The 13,472-nt window shown below is 36.2% G+C and overlaps 1 protein-coding gene across 2 annotated transcripts in view; it reads right to left on the bottom strand.

Moving 5' to 3' along the window:
- Positions 1 to 13,472, bottom strand: part of LUZP2 (leucine zipper protein 2) — a 175,044-nt gene that overhangs the window by 45,913 nt on the left and 115,659 nt on the right. For both annotated transcript variants that reach the window (XM_030481771.1, XM_030481770.1), the window contains 2 exons: positions 4,464 to 4,526; positions 1,105 to 1,167 (listed from right to left, as the gene is read on the bottom strand). In XM_030481771.1, coding sequence (XP_030337631.1) covers positions 1,105 to 1,167; positions 4,464 to 4,526 — 126 coding nt within the window. The remainder of the gene's footprint in view (positions 1 to 1,104; positions 1,168 to 4,463; positions 4,527 to 13,472) is intronic.

Below are 13,472 nucleotides of genomic sequence, written 5' to 3' on the forward strand. Positions count from 1 at the left end.
TCCTCTGCTCAAGCTCTCAAATATACCTAAACTGAACCTGAAAAAAGTATATTATTTTTGTTAATGTTAGTTGGTATTAAAACTTAACTTTCCAGATGCATAATATGCCTAGTTTTTACGTCTAAATCTGTTCCCCTGGTTTAGCCCTTATGATGATGAGAAATAAATGTTCCTGACAAACCTTGGATACAATCTCTGCAAGAAAAAAATTCACACAAATCACACTGTGTTTTTTAAATGATCTATGTTATTTCATCTTCACAGCACTATGCATACAATAGAGGGACAGTAGAGAGAGTTAAACACTTACAGAAGGCAATTTGGACCTCATATTGAGCTGAACTGCTTTGCAAGTAATTCTATCTCTAGCCACTTTGAAGATGACTACTTATCTTCATCCTTTATGCCAGGAATAAAAGCACTGCTCAATTAGCAGTCTCCAGTCAGGTGACCTGAATCTCTCTCCTTCTTTAACAGGGATTAACTTCTCCCTGTGTTAAAAAAGACTTGCTGCCCTTCAACAGTGTATGTTTTGTTGCATACCCTCCCCTCCTACATTGCTTTTTTTTGTCAATGCCATGGAGGACTGCTGATCAAAGAAAATACAAGAACCATCTGTAAAATATACTATTGTTTAGTTAGAAAGCTGAGAAACATGTTACAGAATATATAGAATAGGCAATGGCTTTCGGTCACCAGCAGGAAACTGGAACATTGCTTTATGTGAGCATGTAAATACAGATATTCATAAACTAAATACTTGCCGCTGCATTTCTCTATTTAAAAACAAAGACACCAGACGAGGGTTTAGACTTTGAATCTTCTCTTCCTTGCCACAGAAAGCAATATAATAAAAAGCACTGTCCCTGTTAGAGTGGTTTTGGGGGGGGAATGGAAAAGAAAAAGAAAAAGAGAAACCAAAATAGATAATATTTCTGAAATGCATGATGATATTACGTCTGATGCTTTGAGCTTTTTTCTGTGTGCTGAGAAAGAAATGATTCCTTACAACTACAGTAATAAAGGCAGCTATCATACTCCTAGATTGTTTCAATACTACAATAACTCTAAAACCTTAGCTAAGTATAGAGAAATAAAACTTACCTTAAAAATCAAGTCCTTTTTCCCATAACGAAGCTCTTTCAGCTGGGCTTGGATCTTTTTTGACTGAAAACGAGGAACATAAAATCATACTTTTAAGGTCAGAAAAAAAGGTAGCAAGTTCTGAAAACAGCAGAAAGAAGATCAACTTTAAAATGCAGAAAAACAACCAAAACCAATGTCAACTGCTTTTTCAGGGTAGCAAGTCTAAACCAGGCAAAAGTGTCAAGAGAAATGTAAAATGGCACTCACCTAAAGCGCATACATGAGTTAGTACTACTGTGAATAGCTATGTGGATTACACATTTTCAACATGAGATGTTATTAATACTTTCCATGAAGCATAACTGAAGGCATCACCTTCAAAGTAAACAATCATCTTTTTCCAAGAAGGAAAAAGGTTCCATAGCATTGCACACGTTCTTTGTAATGACCAGGAACTTCCAGGTGGTATCCAAAAGAACTAGGTTCTCAGTTTGTGACCATGTGCTCTAAAATAGGCATAGTTATGCTGATTTAGATCAGTTTTGGATGATATTTATTTTAAATACTGTTACATTTATCCTTAAAATAATTTAAAGTAATGATTTATACATTCTTTTATATATTTATACAAAACAACATAGAAATGGGGCTTTTTTATACTACACCCAACTATCCAAGGAGCATTATTTCATCCTTTATCTACAAATCCTGTCAGAATAATAATATATTTTTTAAACAAAATCCAGAGTCTCAACTGATATGCAGTATATTTTCTTTTATTAGTTAATGCCAAATATTTAGAGCTTCCTGGAATGGATTAGAAGTCCATTTACTGAAACAGCAGATCCATAAACATGACATATTACAGATAGCAGTATATCTTTCATAAATAAATTGGAGCTTTTGGGAAGACTTTATGTCTTTCCAATTGGTGCAGTCAAATTCAGTGACAGACTTCTGGGATGGATGAAAGAATTTAAAGATAAAATTTTAGAACTCACTTCAAGTAGTTAAGAAGGAATGCCAAATTGGTTATCGCATTCCGTAAGATCTGAAACAAATAGCCAAGATAAGTTCAGTTCGATTCTTTCATCTATAACTGTATTTGCTGTTATTTCATCTACAGAGCCATCTAGAATTCATCTAGAGTGCAGCTAGCAGTGTTCTCTGACCTGGACCATACAATCAGTAGAGCTATGGAATATATTCCACATAACTAAAGACCTCCGAGAAAACCTTAACCAACTTAAATTGTTCTATGAGTTGTGCTTAAGAAAGTATACACTCTGTGACACAGCCAAAATGGCTATAGAGGGATCTAAGAGTTACAATTAAGATATCACTCATTTGCTCAATCACAAACCTGTGATGAAATTAAGAGTTACAGAGCTAAATGTATTTAGTGTATAATTTAAGTGACTCAAAAGCACGCATGTGACCTGTCATTCTTTATGATAAAATTTGGTTGGTTTGGGGGTTTTCTGCATTTCTAGGGAGAGGACTTAGAAAACTGACACCTTTTAGTGCAGTCAGTGGGATAAGGTCCTGATGAAACACAGGGTGATAGCAAACCCTATACCAAAGCATCTGGGAGTATTTTGTGGCACATACACCTTTCTGTGTCCTGGGAAGCCTGAGGTTTGCACCACCAGGTTTGCACCAGGGCTCTGAATTCTCGGAGAAGAAAAAGCAACCCTGTCAACTGCGCAGGAGCACAAGCATGCTCCCATCTATGCAACTGGACAAAAAGGAATCACAGGGCTCATTACAACTGTCTGCATGCAGCCCCAGAGAGCAGAACAAAGCAGGAGCTTCCGGGTGGGCAAATCTATACATGAAGGCTATTTGATTTAATAACTAAAAGGATACTGATTTCACACAGTTATATGCATAGTGACTATACTACTTAATTAAATAGCAGAAAATACACTGTGTTTCTCTGGCTGACATCACCTAACTGGCAAAACAACAAGAGGAGGATGCCCCTGCAGCACCTTTGCTAGTTCTAATGGTGCTAACCTGCTTAAGAGCCACAAATTTGCCAGGATGATTCACAAAGCCTGAGATTCTGAAGGTTTAAAATACACGTACAATCCGCTGCCCTGAATGTTAGTTAGCTTAGGTTTACTTTTCTGAAATTCTCTGACAGCCAGACTTGTCACACTACAATAAATTTAATTTGAGGTTTTGCCCTTTGATGACATTTGTGCAGCAAATATTGGAGACATAATCAGGCAAAAGATCTTCAAGTTAATCACCAAACATTGAAGACGTTATGCAGCTAGGAAAAACAAACTTGAAAAAAAAGGGGAAAACAGAAAGCTATGTTGCACACACTGTCAATTTTTTAAGTAGTAAACAAGGGAAGGAAGTATGTTTGTATCATATACTGTGGCATGTTTGAAAGCAACAATGATGGGATAGGAAGATAACATAGATTTTGACGAGCTACAAAAAAATACCCCAAAACCCTGTAATTTCCTACTATTGAGGATTACTAAGTAACCGTGGTTGCAGATCTTCAGTTAGGCTAAATAGCTAATACAACTAGAAATCACTATTTTGATGTTATAGCATTGACCTCTAAGTTAAACGGTAGAGTCTTTAATGCAGAAAACACATTCAACCATCATTATGAAAATTTTACCCAAGAAGCAAAGTGTTATGTTTGTGTTTCATTCTGGCAAGGTGCAATGACTTTCACAGAAATTATAGATGCAAAACCCATGACTGAAGTCATGTACTCGTGACATGCTTACTCATTAGTAAACCAGATTCATATATAGTAATATCCTCTTTCATGAAAAGTTAAAGAGCTAAAGGGACTACTCGCATGAATGCACTCACTGGTAGATTTATGTATTAGTGAAAAAAAGGACTTTTTGCATCATAGACTGTCTTTACTAGCTCGCTCCTCTGTAGAGAGAAAATTTCTTTCCCTCTTTTTCAGACAGTGACCATTTTTCCTTGAAGTAATGAAACATTATAGGAATCAGTAATAATAAATCTTTCCTGTCTCTTCATTTATTTCAAAAGGCAATTAGCTGTTCCTGTCTTAATCTAGGCATGGAGAGCATGGAAAGGAAATCAGGTTTATATATGTTATAGGTGTATAATATACATCTACAGAGCTATATATTCTTTTCATTAGCATGACCAAACGTTATTTTATTTGTCTAAAACTTGACTTTGCAGCTTGCTAACACATTTCAGTTTCTTCTATTGAAGTCACAGAAATGAATTGAGATAAGAGCGCTGTAGGAACACTCACGATACACGCAGAATATATAATCTATACTAGAACTTCAGTACAAAAGACTTTGATGCAAGCTTCTTTTAGGTATGTTAGCTTTAGAACAGAGAAGAACCTTACTTACCTCTTCTGCATGAATACCACAAAGCTTGTTTCCTGATAAGAGCTTGGTTTTGAGGCTTTTGTTCTAAGAGGGAAAAAAAAATACAGTTTTATTACTGAGAGTTACTGAAATATTAAGGGACCAGTAAAACATACTGGTTTTATTTTATACATTGATAACACCTTCCAGTCACCAGCAAAGACACGGATAAGATATATGTATCATGGCACAGTATCCTCTCACAGGATTCTATGATTCTATAAATTTGCATTAAACCCTCCTTTCAGGGGAACACCACTGCACACAGAAACCTAGCAACATAGCAACTGAAGCAATTTAGATTGGATATGCTGAGGTAAAAAAGGAAAGAAAAAACCCTCTAATTCTTTCCTGGTGTCAAGTACATAGCTCAATATGATTTTCAGTAAATCATTATAGCAACTGAGTAATAGGGCCAAGATCTCACCACTTGACCTTGATCAAATTCATGGGGTCTTTTTGCTAAATACCCAATAGCATTTTTCCAACTCAACATGCTTTTTCATGTAGGAGTTTTAAATGTATTTCTTCTCATTTTCAGGGAAAACAATGAACCTTGATAAAATGAGTTTTCAATGGTCTAGTAATTCTTCCTACACTCCTCAAGCATATGATTGCATAATTGACAATGACATGTAAAGACTTCTCTGCAGTGAGAATATCCTTCAAAACTGTTCCGAAACATGAGTATTCAATAAGCAGATCTTCAGGTGCCAGACATAATATGCTGAACACTAAAAAGAAATTAAAAGAACACCAAAACCAACCTCTCTCGTATGCTACACTGCATTTCAGGAATAAGTAGTTATTACTGAATAGCAGTAACTTTCTTGAACATTCTGCACAAGACCAAGCTGGCATTAGAGAAAAAAAAATGGTCATTCCATCCAGCTCAAATTGAGGTCCACATCCCACTGAAACTCTGGAAGCTTTATTTTCAAAATTGAAAGCTTGGAGGTTTTCTTGAAAAAAACCCAACTGTTTTATTAAAGCAAATGCAAAGAAACTAAAATTCCATTGAAACCTCCTTTGCACAATTCCAAAATAAAGAGAAGATACATCAAAATAAAAAGAACATCTTTTCAGATATTTCACTGTCACTATCTACTGTGCACCGATACACATTGCTGCAGAAACAGTAAATCTTTTCCAGCTGTTTGACACAGGTACCCACAGGTCTTAATGCAGCAGAAAAGAATTGGGATGTTACTTTGAGGCAACCCAGATTCTGCCTTAAAAAATATGATTTACAAAGGGCTGAGTGTGTTTAGAGAGAGAAGAAATTTTGCTCTGCTAAGTCTCACACTCTTTTTGTTTGTAATTTGAAAATGATGCTGTAGCTCATCACAGAGCAGCACCTTAGCATACTAACCACTGTAGAAATACAGAACAAGACAACTGGCTCTGCACAAAGGATTAAGTAGCAGATAAAGATGAACAAAGATAAATCAAACAGAAACCAAAGAAATGAAGCACACCCAGCACGTCTATTGCTCACCAGGGATACATCTAGAGAGCTCTGTTGTACTGTGATCACACAGTAGATGTGGCTGGTTTCACATAAAAGATCAGCATCACCTCTTGGGGTGATGGCCAAACACATGTGCCAAAGGCACTTTTTCATTAAAGAACCACACTTAATTAATCCAGGAAGTCAAGTCATCATGTTGTTTTGACTAACTACCTTAAGTATTTTTCAGTCCCCCTACAGCTTGGTGATGGTTGGTTTAGGTAAAAGACTCTATTCATATTTCAGATTCAAAGTAACAATGAGCTGCAATCCTTGCATTTTTTGCTCATTTATCTTCCTTTTGCCAAGCCTAAGCTGCTATAAGAAGTACTTCTATTGATACATTAACAAGTAACTTCTACATGTGTTATTTTGAGAAGACCCCACAGCAACCCAGAATGCGAAGAACTGAATTCCTACCGCCTCAGTAGGACACAAATTTTTTAGACGGTTGTCACAATTTCCACATTTTGTGCCAAAGTAGCCTGGCAAAAGAATATAATTAAAAGAATTTGTTCAGAACCAAAGCTTGATAAAAGTATTGTAAGTTGGGAGATGGACTCCATTTTGAAGGTTTAAGAGGATTTACCAATTCTGTTTCATTATCTATCCAGTCTATCAGCAACAAAACAAAAACCACAGTTACCAGAATGCAGGCAAAATAGTCATGATTTAATTAATCTGCACTTAATAATGTGCAGATAAATCAGAGCAAGCATTAAAGATTACAATTATCGAGAGCATAGTAAGTAGGAACTTGTCAGAGGTAGATGACAACTTCTTGCTTACAATTTGAGTGATTTAATGTTATTTCAAAAATCACATCAGTGTTAAAAATACCTTTGCATCCTGATTAACAGAGGTAATTTTCTATAGCAGAATGTTAAGTATACCAGTATAAACACGTGAAGTGTAAGAGAGCCTGGTTTGATAGGAATTCTGAATTAAATGTGGCAAAATGAAGTCTGATCAGATACATACTCTGTAAGTTTGCTAGAAAGGGGCTATTCAAAATCAGGTCAATCCATCAATGAAAATTTTAGGTTATAAATGCTTTTTGAGTCACGACAGAAGTTCTGACTTCTAAGTTTTAGATAAGGGTTCAAGATGATGCTTCCTATTTTCCTACTAAGTATCCTTCAAAGAACAACAACAAAGAAGTTAAACTAACTAAAATTTTACACAGTTTTTATTTCACATATTTGATTTCTTGATAAGTAGTTTTATGGAAAAGATCTTTATGTTTCAAGTTTAAAAAATAATAAAGTATAAAAGTTTAAGGAATGAGTTAAGTATCTGTAAACATGTCTTTAATGGCCTCTTTTAAAATTATACAGCATAATTATTTTAATTAGACATGGCCTTTTAGATTTAGAGAAAGGATACCATTATATTCAAACTAAATAGATATTTTAATTTATTTTACTATCTTAGAAAGCTTATAGCACAAACTGTTAGCTGGAGCATTGGCATGCAATCATAACATTCAGCCAAGTGACTGTAGTAGCCAACTCTGAATTTACTAATTCTTTTAGCTCATTTTGTACCAGTAGTTTCAGTGCATCCCTAAATTCAGGTGCAGAAAAGTGCTGTCAGCAGTTGTCACATGTGCAAGAATCCTGTTGTCTCTTCTCATGCAGTCAATTCTTACTGTCCCGGTACCTGCGCTCAAGATATATACCACACTGAAGTATAGTGTTTATTCTATGTCCTCAAAAAACATGAGAACTCTCAGTGACAACTGGTCAGAATTGTTAACATATTCCTCATAGGGCTTCCATATTGAAAATAAAAAGGTTTTTTCTTCATTCCTAAATAGATTTTTTCAGTCAGTCCCTGGGCAGGTTTTTTTCCTTACACTGACATAACATTCTCATTTTTTGTTTGGGTTCTGATATTATTCTGCTATTATTTTCAATATGTGAGACCAGGCTTAACAGAAGCTGTTCTTTCTATGAACATTGACAGTAACCCTACATTTAGGTTGCCTAAAGATCTCCCACCGATATAAAAGCACATAGAAGAAGCTGTAGCTCTGCCATCATGCCTTTGCAACCTGCAAGAAAAAAACCCCAACCTTGCTTGCTGGCTAGGCATATATATACCTTTATATTCCTAGCTTCCATTTCTATCATTTGTTCTCCTGAATCAAAGGCCAGCAGCCTGTACCCATGTTATTACAAAAGGAGCAATCCCTAACATGACAGACTGAGCACATCGCATCTCCAGAGAAGGCGGAGAGAAGGAAGTAAAATACAGAGGACTGTGACTACCTTCACATTCTTAGAAAATAATAGCCATGATGCCAGAGGTCCTTTCTCTTCATGTTGTTAAATAATTTTACTAACTTTTAGCTCTGTAAAATTGAGGTCTCCCTCCCCTCCCCTATCTCTTTCTCTCAACAGTATCAATGGATAATGGCTGAGAGGTGTGATAGAAGTTTTTTTAGTAGTCATTTTTTTTCTTTTTTTTTAGTCCCGTCTCTGTGTCAGAAAACTCAGAAAGACTTAGAAAGAAAAGCGCAAAGTATAAACTTGAAAGCTCAGTAGAAGCACTTTTGCAGTTGCAGTTTTAGTTCCTTCCTTTTCTGCAAAATCGTTTTATTAAAATCATTAATTACATAGCTACATATTGTATTTTTGATAATATCCTCTTTTTATTTAGCGTATACAATAAGCACCTTATGAGTCAAGCGTCACAGTTTATAGGCATTGTTAAGTGTGATAAACTACCCCTGCATCCAGTTCAAAGGGGTTTATCATCACTGTAAATCTGAAGTTATGGGGATTAATGTTTAGCTGATGTATCATATATTCTCTAATGGAAAGGTCAAATTATGCCATGATGTAAAACACACAAATTTTCAGATCTCATTTCTTGAGGTTGACCTCTGGCCACACAGATGAGTGCTTTAATACTCTTATGTTTATGTTTCATAATGTGAAACACCAGTGTTAGCTCTTTGAAACAGCATAAGGATGTCAACCCAGGATGAACAAACTATACAATTTACAAACAACAGTACAAAACAATTTTGTTTGCCTGCTAGTCTTTGAAAGCACAAGGACACAAGGTATGTTCAAGGAAAGAAAATCACTTTCTCAGAAAATTATTCCCAGCAATCAACTTCAAGTCACACATTTATCTGAAGTCTGACAGAGGTTGTTTGTTGTATACGAGATAAATCTGGCTCTGCCTCGTCTTGATGAATAGCACAAATCCTACTGTGCTGAGCCCCTGCTCATTACGGGAACATTTCTCTCTTATGGGCATCATATTAAAACAAAACCAAAAAGTGAACAGTAAAAAAACAAACCCAAGAACAACAAAACCTTGGTCTCTGCTCATCAGGAGTGTCAGGGCCAATTGCCAAGATGAACTGTTTTCCATCCCCTGTTAAATCAAAGTGGTTCACTGCGCCCTTAGGAGAGAAATGAGAAGACAGTAACAGACCAAAATCAAATATGTGGAGTTATCTGATATCACCATGTATTGGTATCCATTTTGCTTTGGATATTAGCTTTGTACTTCACGATGATGAAAAACGCTTTTAGCAACATGAAACAGAGTGACTGTTTTAATGCCCCAGCAGGGTTGGCTCAGCCCTTCATCTTTGTGAGACAGGTAAATTGAGTTTCCTGCTCCCTACTATGTGAGGTTTTTCAGATAAGACCTTAGAACTGCATTTCTACCTTCTTTATGATCTATAAAGACACTGTCTTTTTGTAAGAGGAGTTTCCTTTGATATTCTTGAGGATGTTTTGAATCTCTTCCCCCCCCAGTTTTTCAGTGGTCAAGTGTGCCAGACAGCTGAAGGACTCTGCCCCACCAATGTATTTTAGTGCTGATGATGCATATATGAACTGCACACTTTTCAGATTTGTCTGGATCTAAACTCAGAAAGCACAATTGTCCCCCTAGCTCTGAATTCCTGGGAAAAGCCCACTTTCACCATAGAAGTTGCTATTTTTAATTCTGAATTACAGGTAGTCCTGCTGAGCTGAAAGAGTTGATAAGCAACACACTAAAATATTATATTTGAGATTTTAGCTAGAGTTTTGTGGTGAGTGCCACAGGGCACAGGTACAACTATATAGAAACACACTAACTCCATGAATCTGGAAGTAACAAAGCAATTTTCTAGTGAACTGAACAGACTCCTGTTTGGTTGAGAAGTGCTTTGTCCACAACTTCTTCCAAACATTAATCTGGAAGCACACATTGAAAAGAAAGGGCAGAGTAAGAAATATAGCTAAGCACATAGAGCTTCCTCCTGAGAAAAACAGGTTTTGTTGGTATCTCCTTGTCTTTGTGCATACATGACAATTAAGCACAGCAATAGTCTAAGTTGATATGAAAGTCTCTGCTCTAGCAAATAAGCAATTCCTTATGTCTGAGACACGGCATGTCCTGCAGTTGTGCCCCATATAATCCCATGGTGTACAACTGAAATACAACTGTCTTCTGTCAGTGCTTTATCAGGTACCCAATGCTTGCCAGATGACATTGATAATTCATGCACCACTGCTGCTCAAGTCCTGACAAGTTTGGTACAGGTGGCCTCTGCTATCCCAGTGCATCACCTCCAAATCTCTCCATTAAGGAAGTTTTGTTTGGTTTGCACTCATGGGGCTTAGCCGTGGGTATAACTGTGGGTTTGTTGCATCATAAAACGGTTGTTATAAAAATGACAGCACAATGTTAAATGAACCAGAGTAAGGAGATGTAGAATAACATTAATATAAAGTATACATTTTGAGTATTTGTGGGTTTTTTCCCAATCTCTATTTCTTTCTCTAAATTGACACTTGAGATGGTAAATATACATATATATATTTAAAGTCATAACAAGCTAACACTTTGCAGCACGTTGGACTGGATTCATTATACACTGCAAATTTTTAGTCATGTCATTCCCACTTGATCATGTAAAAAACTTTGGAAGTATAATACAGAAAAAACCCTGTAGCACATGTTGAGGTTTGATTCCATCCAAACTGTGGAAGAGAGCTGGGTGTAAACGTGAGCCTGCTTAACACTCGTAGGGAAACAAAATTTCAGAGGCAGGCAGAAGTCTTTCTATAGCTAAAAACCACATTTCATCTGTCACATAATAATATTACATTTTACATATGTAATATATATTTTATATACAATATATACAATATATTGTGTGTATATATAGTATATAAATACACAGTAATTAATCTTTGATCTAGCCTTCTTCCTGCACATGCTCTTGTCTCACAATCTTTTCATATATTTCAACTTTTTAATGTTTCCACACAGAAGCACTGGCTTCTCCATAAAAGCTCATTCCTACAAAACTGTTTTAAGTGGGATTTGTGTCTCTGAAGCACAAATCGTTGATAGCTTGCATTGAAAATATTTAACGTTAAAGTTTAATGACTTAATAGGAAAGTTTAATTCTCAGTCTAGTTGCCATCAGGATTAGCATTTGCATCACAATTGCCTAGATACCTACTTGCAGACCAAACCCCGTAGATACATGGCTCTTCTACATTCAGAACACAGCCAAGCACAGGAATAGCAAGACTGATGTGAAACTATTCTCTCCTACCCAGGATGAAGTGTTAAAGATCCCTTCAAAGGCAGCTGGATTTAAGATGTCCTCCACCCTTGCTAGTCACTGACAAACCATTTGTATTCTGAACAGCATTAAAGAACCTCTGCTGTGGTTTATAACATTTTTAGAGAATGATTTAAGATGCTGATTTTTTCCATCACTGTCTTTTATATTAAAAAGGTGTGATGGGATCTAAGGAATCGAGTCGCTTTAGGGCTCAGTCTTTCATGACTGTTATTAGAAATACTTGTGCTCTGAATTCGAGAGAAATTCATAATGCAGTTCCTCAGCCACCAGCTATCTGGCAGCCTCTGGGACTAGCTCTTTTTCAGGCAAAAAAAGTGGCTGAAAAGCTCATTAAACTTCTGATCAAACACATTAATTTTAGTAATTATTACTATATTTGAACTACTATTTTCACAACATTTAAAGATGTGGGGTTTGTTTTTCATCCCTTTTATCCTGAGTTTTGAATTGTGTGTCTCCAAGTCACAGCAGGTTTTGCTCTACAGCTTTCATCTAAGGTGAGATTTATTTCTTGCCTAGTCCTCACAATTCGAAGCACTTGGAGAACAATGCTAACCCAGAACACCACAATTCATTCATGGAGAACAGTTATTTGGGAGCTAGGCTTATTCCTTCTCTTTGCCAGGTGGAATTTGAAGTCTTCACTATGACCTGTAAGGCAGCTTGTCTCTTCCTGCTATTACCTTCATGTACGAATAAAATTAAAATAAAAAGAAAACAAAAGACAGATTATAGCACACTGATACTTCTCTAATGCCTGGGAACTTGCTTCACTCTTCCTTAATCCGAAGCTTTTCTTTTCACCTGGAATAACTGAAATTGGGCAACTTTTCACGATTGTACCCAAACTTTCACACATACATCTGAATATTAATATTCTGTCAGAGTTTGCAAATATATATCCAAAGAACAAAAAAAGAGTTTGAGAAAAAAAAGCACATTCGTGAATGACTATTACTGTTTATAGGGTTCAGATACTGTATCAAATGTTGGTACATGCAATGTTTCCTATGCATGATTTGAATAGTTCAGTGGGGAAAATAATACTCTCAAACTCCCAGCACTCAGGAACAGTGGATTTTTATGTTACAACAGTGAATCAGTATACTGGACTAAGTATTCATTTTTTCCAGGGTGTTTTTCTTTCGGATTGCAAGAGGCCAGGGCCATTTATTTTCCTTATCAAAATAGCTCCCAATTGGAAAATGATACACAAAAATATTTATTGGACTGATTTACTTTGCAGTTACACATTTCCAGTCATTTCAAAAGGACTTTGTTATGGGAAAGCAAATGCCATTCCAAAGTCTTTCCATGTCAGCTATTCTAATTAAAAACAGAGCAGCAAATTAAATACAGCATCCCATTTTAGAAAATTTACATGATTAAGGCTGGTTGCCTATGCCATGCAGGATTACCTAGAGAAGAAATGTGGCAATTCTTTGATCTTTCCCTTTCGTAGAGATGGCTGAGTGCCCTGAGGATGGTTTGTGGGACCAATAAAGCAGAACACCTCATAAGGTAGATGTTAGCCTGTGGCTCCTACTTGTAATTTGTTCAACATTTGTGAACAGAATGGTGAAAAGCAGCTGATGCTGCTGCAAAAGAAAAAGCCTTCAGTGAGAGCTCTATTAAAATAAGGTGACAGAAATGAATAGAGCATGCTGAATGCAACCAAACATGTAAATAATAATCTAAATATAAAACATGTTTCTGACTCTAAAAAACTCAAGCTCCTCTATCAGCAGTGGAGTGAAGGGTCATAGTGGTTACAGTCTGTTCTACAAGTTCACTTTTCCTGCTGTACCAGCAGCAGGGGAAGAAATGCTGCATTAAGCATATTTTAGATTCAGAATTGTCAACATCT

Source organism: Strigops habroptila, chromosome 4 (assembly GCF_004027225.2).
Source record: "Strigops habroptila isolate Jane chromosome 4, bStrHab1.2.pri, whole genome shotgun sequence".
NCBI lineage: Eukaryota > Metazoa > Chordata > Aves > Psittaciformes > Psittacidae > Strigops > Strigops habroptila.